General features: G+C 51.1%; 1 protein-coding gene across 2 annotated transcripts in view; it reads left to right on the top strand.

Moving 5' to 3' along the window:
- The window catches only part of SMYD3 (SET and MYND domain containing 3), a 709,956-nt gene that overhangs the window by 593,201 nt on the left and 93,186 nt on the right, over nucleotides 1–23,569 (top strand). For both annotated transcript variants that reach the window (XM_032317688.1, XM_032317687.1), the window contains 2 exons: nucleotides 12,621–12,708; nucleotides 17,560–17,734. In XM_032317688.1, coding sequence (XP_032173579.1) covers nucleotides 12,621–12,708; nucleotides 17,560–17,734 — 263 coding nt within the window. The remainder of the gene's footprint in view (nucleotides 1–12,620; nucleotides 12,709–17,559; nucleotides 17,735–23,569) is intronic.

Genomic DNA, 23,569 nt, shown 5'->3' with positions numbered 1-23,569 from the left:
TAATAGCGCTGTGGACTTGATCGCTTCTTGTGTCTTAAACGAATAAACTAATTTGCGCAAACGCAGAGAGCATGGGAGTTGTAATTGTAGGTTGAGGAGACGGGAAGAAAACCTAAACCATTAAGTGCTTGTGACAAATCTTCAGGGTGTTGACATAAGAAGTGACAGTGTGATCACAGACATTAGAAGTGGTGGAGGAGGCAGGCCCTGGTCCTCATTCCGGACTGTGCGTTAGTATGACCCGATGAGCTTGCGAAAGACCCAGATACCCGGCCGCCCCCCAGAGCTGCTGCTGTCATTTGCCTTGATGGGATCTGGGTCCTTGTGTTTTTGGACGCTGTCCCGGTGATTGTGAAATGCACCCACCGCATCGCACCCTGACAGCAGGGAAGAGAACCAGCAGGACAGGAGCTGATAGGTCTGAGTCTGAAGGGATCCCGTAGAGCACGTTCCCCATGTGGATGGGGGGACAGGTGGGTCTGTTCTTGGCAGGGTGGGAAGCAAGGCAGCACGCTCTAGCCCCCTAGAGCAAACGAAAGCCTCTGAGCTCTGTGAAAAAGGGCATATCCCAAGTAGTTCAGCGCCCACTGGTGACAAAAAACAGTCTACTCTTGCACAAAGATGGAAAGATTTTCATATTTGTTTACTTCCAGAAAAGAAATCCTTGCCTATTCTAATTGATGATAAGCATTTACTAATATTAGAATCCTACTCTCACAGAATCTAGAAAGTTAAACAGACTGTAAAACAGAAATGTTAAAGGAAGGGGCGCCTGGGTGGCTCAGTCAGTTAAGTATCTACCTTCAGCTCAGGTCATGTTCCTGGGGTCCTGGGATCGAGTCCCATGTCGGGCTCTCTGCTTATCGGGGACCCTGCTTCTCCCCCTCCCTCTGCTGCTTCCTCCACCTCATTCCATTTGCTGTCTCGCTCTGCTCTCTCTCTCAAATAAATAAATAAAATCTTAAAAAAAAAAAAAAAGAAACGTTAAAGGAAAACAGCTGGGCTTTATACTTTTGATCCACAAAGTATGACTCAAAAAGAAAATAAAACCTGATTAAGAGCTAATGATTTCATAAACCCTCCATGACTGGCATCATAGCTTTCCCTGGGTCCAGGGCTATGAGAAGAGAGAATTATGCCCCCTTGTCTACCCAGAATGCCATTTTGGAAATGGAAATTGGATAAGGACCTTGTCAGACGTTAGTGCCCAGATTGCATCTGTACTTGTACTCTTTGAGGCAGATCTGAGATTCGCTGCTGGCGGCATGCCAGGGTCTCACGGACGATGCCCATGACCCTGGCGGTTCCCTGAGCAGGAGCAGGCGTATTTGGGGAACATACTTGAGCACCTCAATTCCCGGTCTCCCCGTGATTTCTAGCATGGCCTCTGCGAATTCCCTTACCCTTCTCTGTACCTCTGTCTCTTCCTGGGCCGTTGGACACCTCGGATCGTCATCTGGGGCTGTTTATGAAGCTCCACCAGACCTTTGTCTGGAAGGCCCTGTGAGCAGTAATGCATTCTTGGTTTAGGAGATGGTTATGAGAGAATGGAGGGGAGGGCAGGGTGCCAAACGTGGCCAGTGCTTTTATCTTTGACATTATAAAGAGGTTCCCTGGCCAAGGGCCAGATTGGAGTTTCCTGGAATATAAAACGCAGACATGTGCTTTCCGTTGGGGAGACGCCAGCGTGAAAGCTCCCGGTGTGCTCCGCCAGCCATGCATCTCCAGAGGGAGCAGAGTGGCCAGGAAAGAGCATCCGAGTCCTGGTAGTTTTGTGCGGGGGGTCTCTGATGGGGGCAGAAAAGAGCCGAGCCATGGAATCAGGTCATCTTCTCTCTCCTCCCCTATCCCCCCATCCCGGGACCTTGGAAGGAGCGCTTCCCCTGCCAGGCCCTCAGCCCTTGAGTGATTCCCCGCCACAGTGCCCTACCCCCGAGCTTCCAGGAACAGACCTTTGCACAGACTCATTCACGGACTGCAGAATTATTTTGAATAATTGGAAGCACACTGGCTTTTCTCCATGGAGAGACGAATGCAATTCTGGGCTCTCTCCTTTTGAAAATATGACTGAGATACGACAGATAATTCTGCCCCTCCAACTGGAACAGATTCCTTTCTGAACTTTTTGCTTGTTCGGTTCATGGTCCGAGGATCTCCGTGCCTTACGAGGCGGGAGGAACTGGGGAGTTTGTGCAAGCCAGCTCTGAGGAGGGCAGAGGAGGTGACCGGAAATTGCATTAACTGATGAGAAGGGACAGATTCTGATGTCACATTAAATACTTTCCTTTGGTCACCCTGAGGATTATCTCTGAAAAAAGCATGTGTGGGCCTCTGTCCTGGATCCCAACTAAGCTCTTCCCTGGACTTGGGACCACCGATGAAGGGATCTGATGTGCTTGCTTTAGCAGATAAGCAAATCCTGTGTTCTTGGGAGTCTGGAATGTTGCCCACTAGAATCACTGTACATACAAGTGGTGGAGGGAATGTGTGGATTCAGCAGTCATTGTCAGAGTCTCGGCTTGGCAGAGAGCACTCGGGGCGAGGGGCCGTCTTTGTCCTGTCCTCTGCATACTCTCTGGGCTCTGACTGGTGCCCTTCCCACCTGAGAAAACTCGGCTTAAAATAGAAGGAAGGAAGGAAGACAGAGAATGAAGGTATTTGCCATTTGTTGCACGAACACAAATTCCAGAGTCTCTCTGCTTCCGAATTTCAGGTCTGTCCTCACGCACAGCAGACCCCGACTACATCGGTGACTAATGGAGTGGAATGATTAGTTTCCGTCTCCATGGTAACCGTCATCAGGTGCTCACCTGGGAGGCTGAGCTGGGAGGCGTTGTTAGTCTCGGATTGGGGGGCTCCAGCCTCCCGACTTCCATTTTCCTCATGTTGCCTGTCACTCGTCCGCGTGTGCTGGGAACACTGAGCCCAGATCGCGCTGTTGTTCATTCCTGTTTTTTAAATGTCTCAGGAGGAACCATGTGGAGGTTATCCTAACCCTTGCTATCAGAGTGTTGGCCCTCACACCTAATGGGAATCTGCTGTGCCGCCACAGAAAGCATTTTCCCGTTTGCAGGAAACGTCCTGTTTTCCTCCCAAACGAGGAAAAGCAAGAGATGGATGTGTGGCGGGTTGGAGCCTGGGTGGTGCAGTCATCTGGGCGTCTGACTCTGGATTTGGCTCTGGTCACGATCTCAGAGTCATGAGATCAAGCCCCGTGTCAGGCTTTGCACTTGACACAGAGTCTGCTTGAGATTTTCTCTCCCACTGCCCTTAGCCCCTGCTTGTGCTCTCTTTCTCTCTCGAATGAATAAATAAAATCTTAAAAAGAAGAAAACCTGCCCTGAAATTTGTGGGTATATTTTATCTCAATGACTGTTGCTATTAGAATAATTTTTCATGTAAAATCTTAGCCTTTTTTTTTTTTTCCCGGAGGCTCAACCCTCCCACTCTGCGGTGTTTACGCTAGGCTGGCGGGCCCCTGCTAGGAGTTTGCGGGTTCACAGCCGCACAGCCGTCCCTTTGATTGTCTCTGTACAGACACGGAAAGAATTTGCTTGAATGCACTTTCCAGGCTGGAGCTCCTGCTTCACATAAGCCCCATTATGAACCCTCAGGAACACATCTTTCCAGTTGGTGAGGCGGCTGCAGGGAATGATCTCCTTCCTGTCTCTGTGTAATGTTTCACTGCATTCGTACATCGGCCCATCACGCGTGTTTTCCACAAAGTGCTGCACTATAGGCAGATTTCCGGCAAGCCCACAGACCTGGCTGGGCTCTCCCATTGCCCCCGGTGTGTGAATGCCAACTGGTTTTTATTTCCCCTAAATTGACCTGATTTTACACACAAAGGAGCTTATTTCGCTGAGAACGAGCTTTAGTCCTTGGGATGAGCATACCCAGAACAGAGGGAAGTTGTTGAAAAAGGCCGTTAGTGGTTCTAGACGTTCTCACCTCACCCAGGGCTGTTGTCGCTTTCCTGGAAGCGGTGAAGGTGCCACTCCCCTTCTGGCAGTTCTGTGTACCTGAAGATTTAACCTTGAACCTGTGGTTGGTCCGGGTGGGTGGTTTGGGGGAAGTTCGTCGTTGCAGTTCAGTCCTGTTTCTACCTGGGAAGCCACATTTTGTGGGAGCTGGCTGGTGTGGGCAGCTGCTGTGGGGACAGAAAGCAAAACGGAGGTTCAGTGGAACACTGCTGCAAGAGGCTTGGGGTGCTCCATGAGACCCCCTCAACAGGGGCTTATTTGGGCTGGGTTAGTGCCCCCCGTTGCCCTAGTGCTCCTCAGCTGGACCCAAGGTAGTGGCGGGAGCAGCTCTGGAGAAGGCTGGCCACTCTGGCCAGAGGACATTTTCCCCGAGCTCTGGGAGGGCTGGGAGGCTGGAGCTCCGGGCGCTGGTGAGGACACGGGATGTACAGTCCCGCTGCATCCTGCTTATAGGCCTGGAGATCATGCCATTCCCTGAAGTCGAGGAAGAAAATAACCTTTGAAAGGTGATTTAATTTCATCTGACGGCCACTCACAGCAGCTGGACGACTCCCTGGCACCTGCATCGGCCTCTTCCCATGGCTGTAGTCGTCGTGGAGCTCAGTGGAACGCGCCGGTTGGAGTCAGAGGCCATTCGGTCTGCTTCTTGGAAGAGGGGGAGACTTGTGTAGATGGCTCCATTGAGCAAGAAGCTTCCAGGGAGAGGGAAGGGGATGTGCAGAGCTGTGGGGGCCTGGCACAGCTGGTTCTTGATTTCGTATGCTCTGTTAGACTAAGACTGGCCTTGGGGTGCCTGCATGGCTCAGTCAATGAAGAATCCAACTCAATTTCAGGTCAGGTCTTGATCTTGGGGTCCTGGGATTGAGCCCCACATCCGCTCTGCACTCAGCTGGAAGCTTGTTTCTTTTTCTCTCTCTCCCTCTGGCCCTCCCCCTGCTCATGCTTAACAAATTTTTTTTTTTAAGATTTTATTTATTTGTCAGAGAGAGAGAGAGAGAGAGCGCACGAGCAGGGGGAGTGGCTGGCAGTGAGAGGAGCAGGCTTCCCGCTGAGCAAGGAGCCCGACCCAGGGCTCGATCCCAGGACCCCGAAATCACGACCTGAGCCAAAGGCAGATGGTTAACCAACTAAGACACCCAAGTGCCCCTAAATAAACAAATCTTTATTTTTTTAAAAAAAAAAAGGCTGTTCTCCCTCCCACCGAGCAAGGCAGACCCCAGTCAGACCCCCAGGGACCCCCGCCCACGCAGAAACTGAGAACTCAGACTCTGTATGGTGCCATTCATGATGTTAGTGCTTCTAGAGGGTGCGAAAGGAGGGTTAGGAAAAGGAGCCACTCAAAGAGTTGCTACCACCAAAGAGGCTTAGCTTCAGGAAGGATAACCATCTTGCTGAGGTCATACAACTAAGGTGCAAGAGCTCCGAGCTACAGTTTATGACTCTAAAGCCAGTGTTCCTCTCACCGAGTTCTAATTATTGTGTACAGTCACTTGTTAATTGCTAATTAGAACATGCAGCAAGTTGAACGCGCTGCAAGTGGCGAACATTCCTTCCTTTGCCTTCTTCCTCAATCCGTGATGCCCATTGACTGCTTTGTGCTTGGAGAGTGAATGCTCTATTTTTAACCGCTGCTTTTCTAGTTCATGAAAGAGCCACTTTCCCCCCTCATGTTAAATCTGAATTGCTTTCAGTTGTTTTTGCCAAAGGAGTTGGAAATTGGTTCCAGCAAAGATGTTTCCTGTGAATCATAAAGGTTTTGAATGATGTTGTATATTAATCTCTTAGTTCCAGTCCATTCGCCACGAACCAGAGTATCTCGGTCAGGGCTCTGCAAATGTTTGTTCCCCTCATGAGTTTAAGTCTCTCTCCTAAGTGCAGGCTCTGTATTTGAACCTCATTCTGTCTTAAAAACCAAACAGAAAACACTTTCCTTCTTTTGAGACTCTAGAATTATTGAATTACTGGAAAAGTCTGTAAGTGTCCTGTAATTTTATTTCCCATTCTATTCTTCTCTCCCTCCCGTCCAATCTAATTAGACTTTGCAAAAGGATTGGATAACAGGAAGTCCTGGAAAGCAGCTTGCCTTTCTCCTTTTCCTTTTAATGCGAACCATCTGAAATTAGCTCAGGGCAAGAGTTTCGGTGTCCAGCGCTTGTGAGCCGAGTGAACATGTCTGTTTAAGTGTCTCGGAGACAAAGTCAATCTGGATGGCTGCATCTGATGTTGGAACCTGATAGAGCCCGGTGGTCTTTCCCCAGGGGAGACACCTTGCCGGATCCCAAGCTTATCCTGTTAAGAAACTCAAATTTCCCATCCACCACTGGCACCTGGCAGGTACGCTTCCTACCCTGAAACCCAAAGGAAGCGTTTGGCCAGTTCAGTGGGATGTGTTGAGTGGGACCCTTTGATGTCATGGTGAGTTTATCTCCTGTCATCTGGCGCCTTTTTGTTTTGTTTTGTTTTTTTTAATGGGTAAGGGAACGGCACTAGGGTATTGATGGAACAGCTATGTCTGAGGGAACTTAAATGGCATCATGGGTCCACTCGGGACCTCTGGGCCAAGGGAGCAATGGGAGGCTCAGGATGAAGCCAGAAGAGTCAACACAGGACACCCCCAAATCGCTGTGATGCTGTTGTCAGGGAGCAGGGGTCCCGAGTGAGTGTGGGATTTCTTATGTGGGGGAGAGAGTTCACATCATCTTCTAAACCCACATCTGGGCATTCAGCTGGTTCGGGCAGCTGCAGTGGAAATATCGCCCCTTCCCACATGATCATGCTGTAGAAATATCAGAAGCCAGTCGAGATACAAGCATGGAACACAGTCTCCTTGGTTGAGAGGCTCTTTCCTGTTGTGGTGAAGTCGAGGTGTTCTATTCTTGTGATACTGTTACCCGTGGATCGTAGATCACTCCTCTCTCGTCTTTCCTTGGTCACCAAACACATACGGGATAACCTATCGTGCTGGCATGGGGGACACAGATCCGGTCGGATCATGGTCCCTCCAGAAGTTCTGAGGCTTGTTGGGGACACAGGAAAGCCGACCGTCAGGGACAGATCGGTGTCAAGAGAGGTGTGCAGAGTAGCCGCGGTGGCTCAGGACGGCTGGGTTAACTCAGAGGGCAGCATAAGACATGATTTCCGGAGGGAGGACATTCGAGGCCCGTTCCAAAGGGGCAAAGGGAAGAAGATCAAAGAAGTGAACAGAAGAGGTGACCCGAGGGAAGCACAGAGCCTGCTGCCCGGGTCCTTCCAGAATCCGAGGAGAAGGAGTTCGAGAAGGAGTGTCATGGCAGTCATAGAGCCTGGGGTGTGCCAGACTTGGGGCGGGCTCTGAGAGGACGGAATGGGGGCGAGGAAGAAGGAACCAAGTATCGGGAGAACGGACTTGAACCTGGGGCAGGGGAGGCAGTGAGGAGAGGAGCCTAAGAGGCCAGAGAGGGAAGGGAGGGACTCAGGAGACTTATTCTTACCAAGGCCTGACAGCAGCGGACAGAGGTCGGCCTCAAATGAACTATTGCCATGTTTTTTGTCTAAAATGAAGCCAAGCTCTTGACAGACTTTTCTGGAGGTGCGCAAGAGAGAGGTCACCGGAGGTACAGCTAATGTGGCTCTGTGCTGCTTCCACCCCTGGAGTGGTCAAGTGGAGGGAATGGGGGTGGGCGTCGGACCAGCTGCCTTCACGGCTTGGGGAGCTGATGACAGGAGGAGGAAGGCTTGCAAAGGGACACCAGCTCGTCAGGGCAGAGGTGCTGTCGGTGCTGGAGCCCGCGTGTTCTTCTCGTCATCATTCCCTGGCTGAGTGAACTCCTCAGGAATCCCTCTGCCTCTAGTCAGAACTATTTTTATCATTGGTAGAAAACTCAACAATAGCACATCTGATTTTTTAAAAAGGAAAAAAAGATAGATGTGCGTAAAATGACTGTTTCCACCTATCAGAAACCAATTTCAGGGCTCACCCACCCCCTGGAGCCCCATTCTCACAGTAAAGCAGAAATTCAAAAAGGAATTTTTTCCCTAAATGACTGTCCTAGATGAGAGCAAGTCTCTTTGATATGCTTGGATAAGAAATCATGAAATAAGGGTATAAATTTACTACCTTTATACCCGAGTGGCTGTAGAAAAGAACACACTAATAAACTCTTACATTTGCAAATGGAAAAAAGTAGAAGATTTAAATTATGCTCCCCTATGTTGTTTCTCTGTTTATGAGTGCGTGTCCTATGTATATAGGAATGCATATGTATATGAGCACATACACGCAGAATCGGATGTGCCCCTTCCCGCTGAGGGGAGAGGGGAGAGAGACCCTACTGTAAGGAGAGTCCCAGAAGTCACAGAACAGAACAAGATAGTGGGTGGGAGCGAGGTGAATCTGGAACCTGAGGGTGCAGGGAATACGACCTCTCATCATAGTGAGACATTGCAGGGAATTGATGGTTTGTTGTTGTTTTATAAAGATTTATTTATTTCAGACAGAAAGGGAGAGAGGGACAGAGCACGAGCACAAGCAACGGGGAGGGGCAGAGAGAGAAGCAGGCTCCCGGCAGAGCAGGGAGCCCGATGCGGGGCTCAATCCCTGGACTCCGGGATCGTGATCTGAGTCAAAGGCAGATGCCTAACCGACTGAGCCACCCACGCGCCCCTCATGTTGGAGGATCTACTGTCCTTTCCCAAATGCAGGGATTAGGAAGATCATAGAAACTATGAGTTGAAAATATTTTGAAGTCACTACTTCCCAGACCTGTCTTACCTTTTGAGCAAGCCTAGGACAGAAACAAACGCAAATAAAACATAAAGTTAGGGGCACCTGGGTGGCTCAGTGGGTTAAGCCTCTGCCTTCAGCTCAGGTCATGATCTCAGGGTCCTGGGATCGAGGCCCGCATCGGGCTCTCTGCTCAGCAGGGAGCCTGCTTCCTCCTCTCTCTCTCTGCCTGCCTCTCTGCCTACTTGTGATCTGTCTGTCAAATAAATGAATAATATCTTTAAAAAAATTTAAAAAAAAACAACAAAAACAAAACAAAACAAAAAACATAAAGTTAGTGCAAAGAGCTTGAGCCGTTAAGCCAGATGGACTTGGATTTGAATCTTGCCTCTGGCAGTTACGACAGAAGGACGTTTGTGGCATATACTTAAGGAGTAGGGCAGGTATCTTGTGCCTCATTTGCCATTAGAGGTATGGATGCCCTACAAGGATGTTGTGAGGAGTAATTGAAATCCGTACAAGGGACATCCAGATTGTGACCAAAGAAATGGCAGCCTCCATCTTCCAGATCTATCCTACAGCTGTTTCACTGGGCATTTGTTCCATACAGTGCTCTGTGCTAGGTGTGCGGAGAGGCGGGATCAAAGCAGAGGACCTATATTTAGCTCTAACGTGTACACAAACAACAGTGGAAGAACTCTGTCCACACCAGTCTCTTTGCTGTTTCTGGAACATCGGGCAAGCTCCTGGCTCAGCACCGGGCACTGGCTGTCCTCTCTGCCTGGAGTTCCTACCTTCTACCCCTTGACCTCTCTCTATATTATCTTCTCAGTGAGGCTTTCCCCGATCACCCTGCCTAAGACAGAACTCTCTGGGGCCAGTACTCCCTCTCCCCCTTTCCTGTTCACTTGCTTTTCCTTCTGATAAATATCTATTTCATGTGTGTATGTTTTCTGTTATACCAAGCTCCTCCTGTCTCTTCCTTGTAAACCCTCTGATTTTTTTTTTACTGCTCTATTCTCAGTGTCTAGAACATTGCCCCAGTAGGTACTCAGGAGATGCTTTTAGAATAGATGATCAGGTGACTTAATTTCAGCTGCAGGGAGGGGCACATGCCAAGGTCCTGTAGCCAGAAGAACAGCGGGTGTGGTATGGGCTATAGTAGTTTCCTATGGCTGCTCTAACAGATGATCACAAACTCAGTGGCTTGAAACAACACAAATTTATTCCCTTACAGTCCTGTAGGTCAGAAGCCTGAGACAGGTCTCACTGGGTGAAAATGAGGGTCCTTGGCGGGGCTACCTTTCCTTGTAGAGTCTCCTAGCAGGGGGCAGAAGGGCAGGGTTTGTTTCCTTGACTCTGCTGGCTTCTGGAGGCCACCTATGCCCCTTGGTTTGTGGGTCCCTTCCTCCATCTTCTAAGCAGACAGTGAGGTTGGGTCCTCAAGTTACATCACTGACCTCTTCTTCTGCCTCCCTCTTCAGCCCTGAAAGACACTTGTGATTCCATGGGCCCCACCTGGGTTCAGGACCTGCTGCTTATTCTCAGATCAGCTGACAAGCAGTCTTAATCCCACAGGCAACCTGATTCCCTTTTGCTACGTACCCAGACATATGTATAGGTTCTGGGGACTGGGACATGGACATCTGCGGGGGCCTGTTATCTGCCTCCTGTAGAGTCTAACAAGTGAGATGTCTTGCCTAGAGCTTGAGCTGCCGGGAGTAAAACACAAACCAGGAAGATTTCATCCTAAACAGCCATGATTGTCAAGGTTTAACACATGGGCTCTTTCTGGGAGGTGCTGGGGAGTTGCTTCACAGTGAGGCAGTGGGATGGAGGCTTTGGGAGGTGAGTGTGGACTTAGGGAAGGCACTTAGGAGATGCATGTCTACCTTTTGAAAAGCAAGTAACTTTCATTTCTCTCTCTTGTGTATAGAAAGCTGGGTTCTTACTTAGAATGCCCCCCCAAAGTAGGGTGTATTTATAGTGTCCTTTAAAAAACCACTCTGTGATGTTACTCAGAGGCCAGCCTGTAAAACCCTGCTACGCACAGGCGCCCTGCCTGACACGAGCGTCCACGTTTCCTCGTGTGCACACCCACTGCCTCACCCTGTTCTTGGGATCTCTTTTCCCTGGCTCTCCGTGGCCCTCTTCTGTCTCTGCCCTGCCACGCCAGAGTGATCTGTATCTTCCTCCCAGGCCTGCCCTGGCAGTGGTTCTCACAAGAGTCATTGTATAAACGTCCCCTAGGAGGCATGTAAAAATCTTCAGGGAGATTGCTGCAGTTAAAAAGTCCGCCCTCCCTCCCCTTGACCGTGATTCGGCCATGATTTAATACAGCTTCCTTGGATGGTTCTTCTCCCTGAAACCCACTGAGAACTTAATGAATATTAAACACCTGGTTTTGAATGGCATCTGATGACAGTTTTTGATGCTTTGATTAGCCTCTTTCAAGCAGTGCTGTCCAGTAGAACTTTTGTGATGATAGAGCTGTTCTGAATCTGGGCTACTCAGTACGGTGGTTACAGCCATGCGTGGCTATGGTGCTCTTAAAATGTGGACACACAAGAAAAAGAGAGGACCTGCTTACTAAACCAGAGGACCATGCTTAATAAATGATAATTCACAGTTTGTTGTTGTTATTGTTGTTTTATTTGACAGACAGAGATCACAAGTAGGCAGAGAGGCAGGCAGAGAAAGAGGAAGGGAAGCAGGCTCCCTGCCGAGCAGAGAGCCCGACTCGGGACTCGATCCCAGGACTCTGGGATCACGACCTGCGCCGAAGGCAGAGGCTTAACCCACTGAGCCACCCAGGTGCCCCCACAGTTTTGTTTTGAATTGCTTTTTAAGTTGTTGGGTATTCTCTTTCTCCTCCTTGTCTCCTCCTCCTTCTTTTACGTCTTTGCCGAAGTCACAATACGTTTGCATGGGTGTAATTGTACTCCTCTTACTCTTTCCCAGATGCATTTTGATTGATAACTACGTTTTTGATTCAAGTACCTGTCTGCAAACAAATGGTTCTTTCTCTTGCCCCTCTTCCCCATCCTGATATATCTCAGCTATATCGAGATATAATCCACATATGATACAAAGCCGCCAGCTGAAGTATAGTATATTCACAGAGTCGTGGAACTATGTACACAGTGGATTTGACGGCATTTCCATCGGCCCGAGAAGCTCCATCCCTGTCGGCAGTCCCGTCCACTTCTCCCCGCCCTTCCCCTCCGTAGCCAGTGAGAAACTGACTTTCTGTCTCTGTGGATTTGCCTATTCTGAACACTTCATTTCAGTGGAATCATACAGTATGTGGTCCTTTGTGACTGGCTTCTTGCACTTAGCTCGGTGTTTTTAGGGGACGTCCGTGTTTTGTTGTTTTTCACTGCCAGTAATATTCTGTTGTATGGATACATCACATTTTGTTTATCCATTTATTTGATGGGCATTTGGGCTGTTTCCACCTTATTTGCTAGAATTATGCTGCTGTGAACATTGATGCACAGGTTTTTGGGTGAACTTGTTTTTCTCTCTTGGGGATCTAAGGAGCGGAATTGTTTAATGATATGGTAACTCCATGTTTAACTTTTTAAGACGCTGCCTGACTGTTTTTGCAAAGTGCCTGCAGCATTTCACATTGCTACCAATAACACAGGAGAGTTTGGATTCTCCACAGCCTCGCCAACACTTGTTATTCTCGGTCTTTCTGACATCTTTATAGCCAGGCTGGGGGGTGTGAGGTGATACCTCTCTATGGTTTTGATTTGCATTTCCATGATGGCTAATGACGTTGAGCATCTGTCCAGGTGCTTATTGGCCATTTGAATATCTTTTCTGGAGAAATGTCTGTTTAGATCCTTAGCCCGTTTTTTTCTCCTTTGCCCATTTTATTAATTGAATAATTTGTCTTCCTTTCTGTTCTCTTCATTTGGCCTGAACAGGATGCTGATATGCTCACCGGTGATGAGCAGGTGTGGAAGGAAGTTCAAGAATCCTTGAAAAAAATTGAAGAACTGAAGGCACATTGGAGTATCCTTTTACCTGTGGATTGAGCCATACTGTTGGGACTGTCGCTTCTTTATTGGTTAGAGCTTGGCGTTAATGAGGCCAAGTCCTTGGTTTGACCTCTGCATGAGCCAATGAGTTTCATTCTGTTTCATGGTCACAGGCTGCATCCCAAAGCCCAGCCTACAGTCTAGGTAATGGCTGGGCATAGTATGGCAGGATTGACATGAATACTTCACCACCCTCAGATAGTAACCGAAACTCATGCCAGTAGTAGGACAGTGTAAGTAGTAGTCTCTAGATGGTGTACAGGCACTGTACTAGGTAACAGGTTTCTGTATTCCTTTCCTCCCACAACCTACGTCTCTAGGAAAAAATAACTTAGACTCCTTCAAAGTTAAAATCATTGACTCTCAGATCTAGAAGTTTCATATTAAATCAACCATGACTACCATGGCAGAGGGAGTTGGGGCACAATAAATTTTCTGGGCATAAATAGTAAGGACCACAAGCGGGTCAAAGTTCAGAGTAAGGAGAGAGCACTTATGCTGGAGGTCCTCGGAGGGAGGCCACACTGATGTACTGGGAGAGAGGTAGCCAAAATCAGGAACAGGGTTTGAATGGGCAGAGGCTCAGAGGGAGGTCCCTTCCAGTAGGGGAGATCATTTGAGCAAAAAACATGACAAAGGTCCTTCAGATGCCTTGGGGGAAATCTGATCCCAGACAGTAAGAACATCTGCAAATGAGGTTTCTATCTACAGTGTTCCTTAAGGAGTTGTACAGAGTAGGAGAGGTGGATGGACAAACTGGTCTTGTTTTTAAAGGTGAAAAAGGGATCTTCTGAAATCTGAAGCCAGTGGGTTGTTTTTTGTCTGTCTGTTGCAGTGTGGGTAAACAATCTGTAACTGATTACTAATAGAATGGAAAGGGAGCCACGATCAGCCCCGCTGCGTGGGCTCACCAGGAGCAAGTGAGTCCGGAGAGTCGTGGATTTCTTTGATAAAGTTTGTATGTGGATTTTAGGAAGACGCCCAGTTAAGAGCAGTCAAGAAATCGATCCTGGATGCTAGCATGGCCAAACAGCTTTCTAAATGCTTGAGTGGCTCTCCTGAGAAAATGATGCCTAGGGTCGCTGTGACTCTGGAGTGCCCCATTCCCACCTCGGTCCTTTGACTTTATGCCTTGAATGAAGATACAGAGCCCAAGGGCTTCAGATTCCCAAAGGTTGGGAATGGCAGAGGGTGGGCGGATAGAATCCAGAGCTCAAGACCCCTGAAGGCTTGAACGACGCCTGAATCTGAACAGACGAAATTCAACAAGAATGTATATAAAATCTTCTGTTTGGGTCAGAGAGTTTAAGTGTGTAAATAGACCTCAAGCTTAGCAGCAGAACATGTGGAATGATTTTAGGGTTTTGGTACACAGCAAAATTTAATCAAGTTTAAGAGGATGATATAACCCCTCAAAAACCTCCTGCGATCTCGGGCTGCATTAATGGAGACGAGGAAATGAGAAAGGTGATCTGTGAGTCTGATCATATCCAGAGTTTTGGGCCTGGTTGGACATAAGGCATATTAAGAAGGATCTAGAAAAACTGAAATAAATTGTGAGGCATGGGGCCAGGGTCCAAATGGAGTTTGAAACCCTGTCTGTAGGCAGAATGGGAGATACTGGGAAAACAGGCAGCTCTGGGAAGGAGAGGGGGGCCTTCTTGGGCTCAAAAAACCATTCTACTGCAGAGAAACAGGCTCATTCTCTGGGCTCCCCTGCCGTGGAATTGGGGCCCTGGATGACCTAGCCACAGTCAGGTCTCAGCGGGACAAGGCTTCACTGAAAACGGACTCTGTGCCAAGTGCTCTGCCGGGCACAGCCCACCTTCTGGTCCATACCATCCTGCTCTCACAACGCTCCCAGACATCAACACCCTTTGGCACGTGCGTCCGAGAGGGACATCAGAGGCACAATGGTCAACTCTGGGAGCTTAAAGAAGGTTGTCGTTCTGTCTGCTTCAGGGAAGCTCTCCACCCTGCTTCTCTCCAGAGCTCAGCTCCCCCCTGGAGCAGAACAACTCGTATGCAACACCCAGCAAATGCCAGGGACTGCATTTCTGAGCAAATACAATGTCAGCATCCACTTGGGGGAAAAGCCTCTTAGTTAAAATTATTCCATTTTTTTGCTCACTGGGGTGTTTTATAGGAGAGGGCTGCCTCGTTTGCCAGGAGACAGTTGCCAGGGTTGCCGAGGGAAGTTGGCATGCGGTCCCTTCCAGCGTGCCGGGGGAGAAAGTAGATGTATTCCTATCAGTGGCTGCAGAAGATCATCACATCTGGTTTTCGTTTCTAAGGCTTGTCACCTCAAACCTCTTGCAGATGAGTCAGAGCATATATAAATGAGTAGACGAGTCGTCACGGAGGTGAAACACAATGGTGAAATAAGGCACAGTCTTGCCCTAGAGATGTCTCGTGTTGCATAAGACGCCATCATTCCTCCTGACAGTTTGTCCAGTACCTAATCCTGGAATGAAAAGCCACAGAGGTTAGGCCGGCAATCTGTTACAGAGTCAGTGCGTTGCCGGAGCTACTGCTCCCCCCAAGCTCTGGGGATCATTCAGCACACTTTACCCACACATGTCAGATGAATATAAAGGAAGTCACCGACTCAATTTTTCTTCAGTAAATGCTCCTCGCCCGGGACCAGAGTCAACTCCTCAGAGACAAGACTCACCCTAAAATTACAGAGTGTGGTATACAGGAAGCGTGAAATAAAGGCCCTGGGCTGTGCGTTGTGGTGCTCACGAATCTAACCAAGGAATTCCTGCCTCGGGGGTAAGGTGCTATGCCTCCAGGGGGCCCCCCACTGAAAAGAAACACTTTTCTCGTGAGGTTCATAAAGACGCTAGTTCCCACTGCCACAGGCAGCTTGAGTGGTTATTACAAGTGTTTGCCAACGTTCTGGAAGGCAGCACCACCGGGTGGCAGGGAGGCTAGGAGGGGGGATGTTGATGGGGGGAGATAAAGAGGAGCTGGAGCACACTGTTGCTTCAGGGTGGGGTGTGCCAAATGGGGACCAGTAAAAGACGGAGGGGCCTTTGGTCGGGGCGTGGGGGATAGCACTGATTGGGAAGAGACTGGGTTGGGTGGTGGTGAGGGGCGTGGGTAGATGGGGGTTCAGTCCACTGGACCATTTTCCTTCCCCCTAGTGGTGCTCAGAGACCACGTGGCATTAAGGGCTCTAGGGACATCCTCAGAGCCTCAGATCTCACCGATGACAGAAGCAGCTCAGATTGAAATCCAGCTTTAGCTCCAGCCAAAGGCTCTGCCGTTTCTGCTGCCTCTGAGATCTGCAGCCCTTTTCGCTCTCGTGCATTGTGGCAGGGTGTGGGGTGTGCAGGTTGAAGGGGGGAGGGTGGCGGATGGGCCTGCACTTCCCCCAACACAGGGCACCCCAGCAGCAGCGGCGCAGGTGGGGAAGTGTGTGCGCGCCTCGTGCCCGCGCTCTGGCCTCCAGCTGCGCTTCTGCGGTGTTCACCTGCGCGGTGGGCGGGGCGCGTGGATTCACGGCAGGGTCCGCGCTCCCTACAGCACGACCGTAGTCCTCCGACTGCCTCCGGAAGAGGGCAGGGAGGAGTAGCGGTTCCAAAAAAGGCAGATCACAGGGCACCTGGGTGGCTCATTCGTTAAGTGTCTGCTGTCCACTGAGGTCATGATCTCAGGGTCCTGGGATCAACCCCCACCTTGGGCTCCCTACTCAGCGGGGAGCCTGGTTCTCCCTCTCCCTTTGTCCCTCCCCCTGCTTGTGCACTCTCTCTCTCAACTAAATAAATGAGATCTTTAAAACTAACTAACTAAATAAAAAAGGGCAATCGCACCAGGGCTGCATGAGAGGAAGTTAGGGACTCACAGCGAATCAGAGTCAGAGTTGCTCATCAGTGAGTACTGGGTCTTTTTCATTTTTTCTTGGGGATTTACTTCCTTAAGAGAGAAGGAGACTAGGGGGAGGGGCAGAGGGCGAGAGAGCATCTCCAGCAGACTCCATGCTGAGCGCAGAGCCCATCACGGGACTCGGGGCTTAATCTCATGACTGAGGTCATGACCTGAGCCCAAGTCCCGACTCACACCCTTAACCAGCCCTGCCACCCAGGTGCCCCTTTTTAAAGCATCCTTTCCCCCTGCCCACCGTTGATATGCCTGAGCCCTGTTCTTAATATCATATTATCTTCCACTTCAGAGATTCAAAATAAGAATACTTTTTTTTTTTTTTTTTGGTTAAGTATAGGCCTGATCCCTTTTGCTTTACAATTAAAAAAAAAAAAATAGCTTCAATAGGACCCGGTGGAGATGTATTCCTTCAAGTTGCTTCCCTCATTCGTGCCTGTGCGTTGTGTACTTGGCTTCCTATATGCCTAAGATTTGGACGACCCAGGGGCAAAAACGAGCTCCTCCGTTTTAAAATGGAATCTGTCTGAAGTTTCTTCCATTCTAGATCGGTTTTGTAACAGAAGCTAACACAGTACACAGGTCAGGCTGCGCTAACCGCATCGGTCGTCAGTTTCCGACGCAGCTGCACCGTTTCACGACGGGCTTTAAGGAGAATCTGGAGAGGAGCTCGAAGAAAGCAGGGTTCTTTGGGAAGCTTAATCCCCCAAAGTACAGGCTTGCTCGGAAGACAGTTTGTTGACGTAAACAGAATTTGCTTCTCTGAGATGCCACTTAACCCGTTTTTGTTTCTCAAGTATGTTTGCAGGCAGCTCTTCTGTGTGAAATAATGGGCTTTTCCTTCCCTCCTGTGCCTGGCGGCTCTTCAGGCTTGCCGAGAATCTCATTTTCCTTGTTTTCCTGGTGGAGACAATGAATCCTTAACTAAGGTTAATAACAGAGTGGGAACAGGTGCTGGCCATGTGCCAGGCCGTCATCAGCAGCAACGCCGAGCGCCTTCCCGACATCAACGTCTACCAGCTGAAGGTTCTCGACTGCGCCATGGACGCCTGCATCAACCTCGGCCTGCTGGAGGAGGCCTTGTTCTACGGCATCCGGACCATGGAGCCGTACCGGTGAGTCCTGGGGCCGGGCCGGAGTCGAGGCTGCAGGGCCTTCCTTGCGCCGGAGGACTTACGTACGTCCCAGAGTCATTGCGGGGACCGCGTCTTAGCGAGTGTCCCCGTTTTGTTCTTCGTTCCTGAGGTTCCGGCCGTGGGGCAGGCCCTGTGAGGGTGCAGGGTCTGCGGAGATGCGGTCTCTGTGGAGCTGCGGGTCCCGGTGTGGTGTGTGGCTTGCGGCAATTGGGCAGAGTGCGGGGTGGGGTGAGCCTCGGGTCCACGGCCGGTCCCTAGCTGTGGGGGGGCTTGTGTCATTCGCCTCTGTGGACCTGGGTGAGGACAGCCCATCTGGGGCCCTCGGTCTGGCCGACAGATGGTGGTCTCTTCCATGTGTCAGGGCTTTGTGGTTCCTGGGGTGCCTCCGCTCGAATCAAGTGACCCCGTAACCGCCTTCTGAGGCTCGCGGGAGAGCGGGGGGGTGCCCGTGCTCAAACGTGTCGGAGTCCGGTGAAGGAGTGATTGCCGATTGTTTCTTGACCGACCGCAGCCCCTTCAGACCAGGGCTGTGTCATCCCCTGATGCTTTTGTAACTCACAGGAGCTTTGGCGGCGCTGAGGTCGGGTGCTGGTGGGCGCAGGACCCAGTTTGCGGGGGGCTGAGAGCACGAGTTCGGAAGTCGAGACCGGTCATGCCGAGGGCAAGGGCTCAGAGTCGTTCGCCGTCTCCCGCACAGGACAGGGTCGCTCACGGCTGGGAAGGTGCCCTGAAGCCAGGGGGACTGGGAGGGGGGCCGTTCTGGGTGGCACTGAAGACCGTGCAGGCAGGATGACAGCCCTGAGGGGCTAAGCAGAGGGACAACCCAGCTCTCAGCCTACCAGCGCGGGACAACAAGCAGGGCAGGGGCTTTAGCAAAGGAGGGGGCAGGGTCCGGGCTACCGGCAGTCCCCACTTGAGGACATGCCTCAGGAGGTGATGGAGGGGAAAGTGACCAGCATTAAGGGGAGAAGAACGGAAGCAAGCCCAGGACCCCGGTGGGAAGTGAGACACGGAGCAGGAAGCCAGGCCTGGGCCAGGAGCGGGGTCCGCGCAGAGGAGCCTGAGGACCCCACCAGCCAGGTGGGCGACAGGGCTGCACAGGCCATTCCCGGCCCCACGGTGCCCCGAGGGTGTTCTCTGTGCTTCCAGAGGTGGCTTCTTCCACTGCCGCGTGGTCGGACAGCTCTGGAATCCAGACTGTGAGTCAGCTCGCACCCAACTGAGAAGCGATTGCCTTCGGGGCTGAGACCGCAGACTTTCCCATGAGCCTGAAATGTCTGCTCAGGATGATGAATCTTGTGGGTTTTCAGAAAATATGAACCGAGCACAAAGAGATAAGGCTTCGTTCTCTGAGCCTCGGTGTTGCAACGAGAGGCAGGTCTGGGAAGATTGGTGTCACCTCTCTGAACCCTGGGGCTGGGCCTCGGAAAGCCAAACCGCAGGCCGAGCGGGTGGACGGCAGCCAGGAGACACGGGTCGGGCCAGCCCTCCTTCCTGCAGGCGCTCCCCCAGCCCCTCACCCCACACTCCGGCTAGCCCTGGACCTGCACCTGCTGCCCCCTCCGCCCCCTCCAGGCTGCCCGCCCAGCCTGCCCCGAGCACAGACACTCGACACGGGTCCCCCTCCTCGATAGTACTGCTTCTGCACACAGTTTGAATCCTCTCCCCACGCCTGTCACGGCTTCTCTGAAGCACTAACTTAGCCCTCGGTGAACCGGCTCGAGTCCCAGAGGCGTTCCTTGTTGGGGGGTTGGGGGGAGGCACGCCCACCAGCCTGGACTCCGTATTGTTTGGAGTACATCTGGTTATATGTTCCTGGCACTCGGCAGGTCACAGTTTCTCTGGAAGGGTACCCTCCGTGCCTACGCCGTGTGACAGGTTTCCAAGCCTCCCCAGTTTCTCTTCCCTGGAACTTGTTAAGAAGCTGGCCTGGATCGGTCTGTGTTTCCAGAAATCCCATCTGCGTTGATTGATGCACTTGAAACGCATGGGATCTGAACGGTTCACAGGCAGCAGTGTTTATTGTAGGGGAAGCAACCCAGGGAGAGGGTGGACGCTGGTGCCCTTGGACTCTCTTCCCTTTAGCTCAGCAAAAGTGAAAACAAGGAACGCATGGGTCAGATGCTCGTTGAGCCCTTTAACAATCTGGAAGCAGGAATGTGAGCGTCGGTGGTGCTTTCTGCCCTGCACGTGTTTATGGGGGTCTGTGCTGGGGTCTGTCAGCCACTGACTTGGTCTCCTGGCAGGTGCACCTTCGGTTCCCCTTTAGCCAAGGACGTGGGCAGTTAGCTTGGCAGTTAGCGCGGCGTGAGTTACTGAGAGGGGACGGGACTGCCACCTGCTCTAAGGGTTTTACAGTGATAATGTATACCGTTTGCCGCAGCCAGATTGAGGGCGAGACTCTAGGGGTGACGTTCTCCCTCCTGACCTTGGCTCAGTTTGAACTACTGACCTTAAAGGAGAAGGCGCCCGCGTTCTGTTCTTACCCAAATAACCGCATTGCCCTCGGCTGCCTACTTGCTGCTCTGTCATTTAATTTGACTCGATAGAAGTAAATTCCCTTCATGACGCAACACAGTATTAAGATTTTTGTTTCCTGTGGTGCCTCGGTGGCTCAGTCAGTGAAGCGATCTTCCTTCAGTGAAGATCTGCCTTCGCTCAGATCATGATCTCGGGGTCCTGGGGTGGAGCCCCGCATTGGACTCCCTGCTCAGCGGGGAGCCTGCTTCTCCCTCTCTCTGCCCCTCCCCCTGCTCGTCTGCACACTCTCCCTCTCTCTTTCTCATTCTCTTTTTCTCTCTCTTTCTTTCTCTTAAAATCTTCCAAAACAAGATCTTTCTGTTTCATAAAGTAGGTTGGCATTAATTCACACACAACAAAATCTATCATCTTTAGTTCCTACCGTTTCTTCTGAGAGCATCTGTGATTATGTATGCATGGTCATCCGTCCCGTGGCACTATGAACATTAAGCAGAAAGAAAGCAATTTAAAGGTATTTCATAAATTTTCATTAAAAAATGTAACGAAATAACACCTTAACCACAAGATGAATTGAGTTGCAAAAGTTAGTTTGCCAGTCGTAATTCAGAGCTCGGGAAGCATCCTCCTGCTGTAGAAGGCACCAGGATTTACAGGAGAATCACCAGACCAGCCCTTGAAACTCTGCCCCCTAATATCACTGCTGAATGCTACACATGTGTGCAAAAATGAAAAGGAGAAAGAAACCTAAAAACAGAACTGAATATAGTTTTAAACTTAAATTATTTCGAATATAAAATCAAACTTGATTCTCTTTAGGACCCAGAGGAAGATCTAGAGAAACAGAGGCTCCTTAAGGCTTTGAGGAGGACTTGGGCGTATCACAGGTGCTCGGTAGCATAACTTTTGTTCTAAGACTAGCACAGTCTTCGAGGAAAGGACGTTTCCTAAAGGACATAAGTTAAAATCACCCTCATCTTTCAGTCTCCTGTTCCACTCCCTAAAGATAACCACGGCAAGTTTCTTCCCTGAGGTGTTCAGTGTGAGCCCCTAAACTTCCGTTTGGAACACACTGGCCTCACTCTTTAAAGCCCCCGTTCTTCTTCTGTCTTTTCCCAGCGGTTCTCCCTGCCCAGAGACTCTTGTTTTTCCTCCTCACTTCTTCTCCCCTCGAAGCTGCTCACCTGGGCTCTTCCCTTTTCCTCCCTGTCCTTTCTGTCCGTCCGTCCCTCCTCTCCGTGTGCCCAGGACGGTGGTGGTGCAGGCGGGAGGGAGAAGCCAAGAAGTCTCCTGCGTGGGCGGAGCAGCGAAAATCCCCTGTTCTAGAACTGGCCGTTTTCACTTCACTGCAGCGCGTGGCCATCAGTCCAGACCAGCTCCTGAATAGCCGTCCTGTTCTTGGTAGCACATTTACAGAGTTTTGTCTTGGGAATGTACCATAGTCTGTAGACCAGTCCCTACATTTCTATTTCCTTTTACTGTGTGAAGGAATACGCCATTAACATCCGCTTGAATCTTTGTGCACCGATGGGACCGGATCTGTGGGGCAAACCATGTGCTAAACTCCTAAATGCCAACTCACTGCATCTTCCCTGGAGATAACGACCCGCAGATGGTGTTCCTTCCACTGAGATGTCACTGTCCTCAGAAGCAAAGAGAGCTGGTGACATGATGTTTATTATACCTGATCTGAATTCCTTTCAGAACCTAGAAGGCTCCTCCCCTTTTCCTTGACCAAAGCCTGCTCTTACAGGGGGAGGTTTGCTGGTACTGACCAGCAGCATAGTATTTGGTGGCGGCTGAAAGGACATTTTGGGGAGTGTCCTGGGAAAGAGCAGAAGAACGTGAACTGTGAAGGGACTTGAAGAGGTGGGCACAGATCAGAGAGCGGGGAGCCGCCTGACTCCCCCTCGTGGACTAGATGGCGTGATCTCCCCTCCCTGTGGGGCCCACTGCGTAGTCGGGCAGAGTGGGAGCGGAAGGTGCTGGCCGGAGTATGTAGGGCAGAACTTCCCCTGCTGCCCGCACAGTGTGGGACCCAGAGAACACACCAGAGCTAGGTCTCTACCCGAGAGGAGGCCTGAGCGCCTGTACTCCGTGCAGTGTTCTGGTCACTTCCCTTGCCGACCACCTGTCTTTCTGGTGAGATTTACAGAGCTGTGTCCCCCCCAGTGAGTGAACGGTTGTCTTAGTCGCTGCCCGCGGATGTGGACAGTCATCCTTGGCCCCTTCATCTTTGTTTTCCCCACACTGTAAATGTCCGTCAAAGTCTCTTGGGCCAAACTCCTATCCAAGAGGTTGCGCTGTGTGTTTGTGTAAAGTACTGAGTTACCCTACGGACCTAGCCAGGCCCTCTTTTCCTTTGCTACCAGTTTTCAAAGACTGGCTTCTTAGCCATGGCCCCCGCCTGGACACTGGGAGGGGGTGACCGCCTGCCACAGTGCACAACCCGGACCATCAAGGCCCAAGCAGTTTTCATTTGAACTTTTTAATACCAGACCTTTTAATTCAGTTCCCAAAGGCTCTCTTACTTCAGAGTCTAGAAATCCAACAAAGGAGACACGGAGGAGAGGGAGTAGAACAGCAGGAGCCAGGACCGCGGTCACCCCCACACGCAGCTGCGCACATGGTCGTAAACCACGGACTTCCTGCGCACGCCTGATTTCCTGTGTTCCTCCAGGACGGTTGACCGCAGCTAACGCGGGGCTGTTGCTGGGGGTAAAGGAAAGCATTGTGGGCGGCTTCTTGGCCTGCACTTCTCTAGGGGCAGCGGAGAAGCGAACCTTTCTCCCCTGCGGGGACCCGCTCCTCTGAAAGCACCTGCTGCCCCGGCAGGCCAAGCCACTTTGCTCAGCACGCCGCTTGCGGGTTTGGGCCAAGACGTAGGTATGGGCTGGCTGTGCCAGGGGTTCTAGCTCTTGACCCCATGATCTGTGTGGGAGTGACCCGGCTTTGTGGTCTTAGTTCTGGAAGAGGAGTCCCAGAGCCTGTGCGCTGGTGTACAGCTCTGACCCTCCAGCCCCTCCAACAAGGAGGAGGCGGGCAGCCTCGGCCATGCCCACGCTCCTGAAGGCGGCCCCTCTCGGGCTCGCGGGTGACACCCCAGGCCTCCGGCACTTGAACAAGTGCTCTGGACTCTGACAGAGGTCTGGGGGATGGCAGACGGGCTTGGGACGTCTGGCAGCCTCACAGACCAAGCTGATGGTTCCTCCTCCTGCCCCATTTAAGTAGGCTGTGTCCTTGTCCTCCTGCCTGTCTGAACGCATGTTCCACAGTGACACCAGTGGGGGGCAGCCCGGAGGGAATCGGACATGTGTAGGAACCTCCGCCTCGCCT

Source organism: Mustela erminea, chromosome 17, assembly GCF_009829155.1.
Source record: "Mustela erminea isolate mMusErm1 chromosome 17, mMusErm1.Pri, whole genome shotgun sequence".
NCBI lineage: Eukaryota > Metazoa > Chordata > Mammalia > Carnivora > Mustelidae > Mustela > Mustela erminea.
The sequence above is the reverse complement of the archived record's forward strand: the minus strand, read 5'-3'. Positions and strand labels throughout refer to the sequence as shown.